At 36.8% G+C, this 4,261-nt stretch overlaps 1 protein-coding gene across 1 annotated transcript; it reads right to left on the reverse strand.

Annotated features, from left to right (window-relative positions):
- Positions 1-784: 784 nt before the first annotated feature.
- Positions 785-2,418, reverse strand: LOC106712657 (gremlin-2). The gene is made up of 2 exons (XM_014505280.2): positions 2,203-2,418; positions 785-2,119 (listed from the first exon to the last, which is right to left on the reverse strand). Exon 2 carries the CDS (start codon positions 2,117-2,119, stop codon positions 1,463-1,465), a length of 657 nt encoding a protein of 218 aa, XP_014360766.1. The 5' UTR covers positions 2,203-2,418; the 3' UTR covers positions 785-1,462.
- Between the last annotated feature and the right edge of the window lie 1,843 nt (positions 2,419-4,261).

Genomic DNA, 4,261 nt, shown 5'->3' on the forward strand with positions numbered 1-4,261 from the left:
AATTTGCATTTATTACAAAGAAGGTATTATTAAATCTAACATTATATTAAAAATAAAACAAAAAAAATATGGGTTACCAAAAATTTATTTTAAATTTTTTTGTACTACATCAACATTCATCACAAAACTATTTGTATAAATTTTGATTCAGTCAGTTAAAGGTTATACGATGTATTTATATTAATATTTCAAATATTTACTTGTATATACATATAATATAGTCATCCCGCTCATTCTTTTTGAAAATAACAGAGATAACAACATATTCTTGTACTGATGTTTCGGCAATGGAAATCTACGTACATATGAACAAAAATAAACAATGGTAAAATAATTGATGGCAAGAAATTAAATAAAAAGAAAAGAAAACTATAAAACTGTATTAGAACAGCAAAAAAAAATTTATGTCAAATATAATACAATTTGAGTAAGTTAATGTAGAAAAAAGATATAGTGTTTTCGAATTATTTATGAATTTTTTACAATTTAAATTTTCTATTTTGAACTATACGAATAAAAGATATTTTACATATTTTTAAAGTTTATTATTCTATCCTTAGGCTTTTCCTTCCTTTATATTTATTTCCAACACATTTAAAATAATTTTAACATTACACGTTACTTTAAAAGTGCAATAAAAAGATATATTTAATAATTTTACAATTTTATAAATTCATAAGCCTGTAATAATTAACTGAATAGAGATTCTTGAGAGCAGTTGGAGATCACAAAGTCCAAAAGATCATTCATATTATCTATGTATAAATGTTCACTATATTAATGCATACTTACATAATAATTATGTTTTCTATAAGCGTATTTTTTCTATACTACTGATATAACGATAACTATTTAAAATAAATAAAAATGTATATAACGGAGCTGAATAATTACCTCGAATCTTAGTCTAAGTAAACTCTTCTAATATCACACATGTCCTGTAATGACGTGATTTGTTTTATTACAATATCAGAATAAACAAACACTTGAATCTCATTAGTACACAATTATATCATACTTTTCCATTGTTACGTGTGAACCGAATAATCGGAACTGTTAATCGATCGCAAGGTCACTTGTCTCCGACTCGCTTTTTCCGACAACTGAGTACAAGGTATCTATATCACTGAGGACAATTAAAGCTCTCTAGCGGCCACCAGTCGGAGTCGCTCTATATCAACGTTATTTTATTGCAATTCACGCATCACATGACGTCATCTTGATTGACGTATGCGAGCGCGATCTGAATCTCTTTACTGTCCACTCGGTACGCGATATGCAATCGTTCACTTAACATAGTAGGTAACATTGTCGGTGTTGCAACGCAAACCGATCTTCGTTTTGTTCGTTAGCACTTGCGTTTCCGTCGGCCGTGCTCTTTATGAACGTCTAGGCGATCCTCGTCGCTCGATGTGACGGTCCAGCCGCCTCAGTGGTGTCAGGGCCCATCGCACCGCCGACATCAGTTTACCCCCACTGGCAAACACTTGCACTGTTTCACCTTCTGCAGCCGTTTCCGCTTGAAGGGCGGGTTCTGGCCTGGACAGCGTAGCGTCACTGTGATCCAGGTAAACTTCTTCGGCTTGCAGAAAGAGCAGGACTTGAAGGCCGGCGGGGGTCGCTCCTCATTGCCGTCCCTCCGCCGTGGGCCCTTCGGGATGTAGAATGAGTTGCACTGGCCGTAACAAAATTTGTTGATCACAGTCGCCGGCAAACATCCAGGTTCGCGAATCTTTTGCACCAGCGGTTCGGTTTTACACCAGTCTTCCTTGAGGTACTCCTTTTTCGTGACGAACAGAGCGTTTTTCGATGACTTGAGTATTTTTCGAAAGTCGACGCCCGGCGGGACCTCCGTAGTGTCGTCGTCGGGCGCGGCGACGAGCACGGCCTCCGCGCTGCCCTCGCCGAGCTCGTTGTGCTGCACGTAAGTTGACGCGGCGGTGGCCTCTTCGTTGCGTCGCCGAGCGGCTATTATTTTCTCGACTTGTTCGGTGTCGATGATATCCAGTATGGAGTCGGTCGGTGTGAACGGTCTCTTACTGCCCACGCCGGCGCTGGCGCAGGCCGCTAGCAGCGCGGCAGCCGACAACCACACGTACGTCTTCATGAAATTATCCATCTGAAATTTGTTCAACTATTAGTACTGTGACTATTAATTAACTTATAATCATCAACAGTTCAGGACGTTACAATATGTCGTACATCGTATTTCTTTGGAAGAGTCGGTGTCTAAGGCAGTGAGTGTCGTCCGCGGACAGGCGCAGTGGACAGGCGCAGCGGGCAGCGGGCGGCGTGCGTGTGCGAGGCCGGAGCGGTAATGAACGCTCGCGCTCAATGGGCCGCCGCTCAATGAACGAGATGACTCACGCGCCGCGCCTCCGTCATAGAACCGTTACTACAGCCCGCTTCAAACAGACGCGACAACTGAAACATCTGTTTTGGATTATACCAACAATGAAGTTCTTAGTCGTCTTCAATGAGATTACCATGGACTTATATTGTTATGCACACTTAGTATTCGGAAAACATTAATTTTAATTCTTAGTACAATTAAGTTCAACTTACTTTGAACTATAAATTTGTTCGAAAATCTAATAATATCAACACAGCGATAAGATTATTATCACCAGGCGCAGCGCAGGAAGTAATTTTGAATGCATCACAATTCGCGAAAAAAACTAAGACACTATACAACTTTAAACTACACTATTTTAAATTAAATTCACCTAACTTAAAACACATATTATATAAGCAAAAAACAAGTTTGCATCGTAATTTATATTGATCAGTTTTTTAAAGATATCTTATCTTATCATGTTTTAATTTTTATCGAAAATTGAAAGCGTTGTTAAATTTATAAACTAGATATACTAGATATAGACATAAGTATATAATTACTTATGCACAAATGTAAGATTAGCAGCAATTGAGATATAGTAAAAAGGCTACATAGACAACAATATATGTCGGTCATCACTCACCGTTAAATAGATTATTTGTAACGTTCACATTATGTTTGACATTAAATTAAAAATAAATTTAAATAGAAAATTTGCAAGACAATATTTAGGACATTACTGCTGTTTAAACTTCTTAGAGTTTCATTAGTATTAGGTATTAAACCAGTCATACTGGTCAACTACTCTTTGTCAATAACAACCGGGAGAGATTTTCTCACCTATCGCGGCGGCGCCAAAGCGCTACATTTGCGCGGGCCCAGGCGCCGGCGCAGATGGTACCTTCGACCAGAGATCGACGTATTTCCGCCCATTTGTGCTTCCCACAATGCCCATACAAACCTGAGGGTATCCGGAGCCTTCTGCGAAACGTAGGCGCATCGTGGGCGCACAGCCGATTGCATTTTTAACAAAGATTTGTTAAACTAGCGTTTGTTTATTGTTAGATGGGCCCTTCAGGAATTTAAAACATTTCTATAAAATACTTCATTACTTTGAATAAAACCTCAAACATTTTGCTCTCAGAAATCCACGGTTATAGTTTAAGTTATGTCACAGAAATACTTATTCTAAATCTCCAATCTCAGAGATCGCCAAAACCTTTTCTAATTACTGAGGTTCTGTAATATATACATAGTTATGTTTGTATACAAAATGAATATAAAATCTACATCTAAAGGGGAGTCGTAAGACACGATAAGACTTAGTATGTGAAATCGTCACTAAGCGACTGTTTAAATACGCTTTAACGAGACCGGCAGTTACGTATCCGACTTGCAGCAATATAACTATGCCTCTACATAAATTTAAAGCGATCGATGTTTCAATATTAATAAGCTCTAATAAAGTATTGAAGCAATATAATGTGTAGGCACGACCCACTACCACGGCCACGTGAATATTTTAAAACTATATTTATAATTATACTAGCAAAAATCTCCGGCTTTATTCGAGTAGATGGATAAACAGATAAGAACATATACTCTCATATACTAAGTTACACTCATAAAGGGCTAGAAGTCTGTGAAAGAATTTTGTAAATTTATTTAATAGTTCTTAATTTTACTCTGAACAAATAAAACAAGTTTTTAAGGTACTTTTTTAAGATAAAATGTTTTGATTTTTTGATTTCATCAGAATTTTTTTTGCCAAAGTATCAATTTACCAAATTTATCGCATGTAACTTTTGTAAAAAAAAATACATTATTTTTCTGCTAAGTTTTACTTCGGTGAGTCAAAAAATATCGGGCGCATTTTAGAAACAGCATGTATCAAAAGACATGAACCCGTATAAAGCAAAGGAA

Source organism: Papilio machaon, chromosome 7, assembly GCF_912999745.1.
Source record: "Papilio machaon chromosome 7, ilPapMach1.1, whole genome shotgun sequence".
NCBI lineage: Eukaryota > Metazoa > Arthropoda > Insecta > Lepidoptera > Papilionidae > Papilio > Papilio machaon.

Bases quoted from the DNA above. Each gene is read 5' to 3' on its own strand.
- LOC106712657 (XM_014505280.2), bottom strand. From the start codon at position 2,119: ATGGATAATTTCATGAAGACGTACGTGTGGTTGTCGGCTGCCGCGCTG.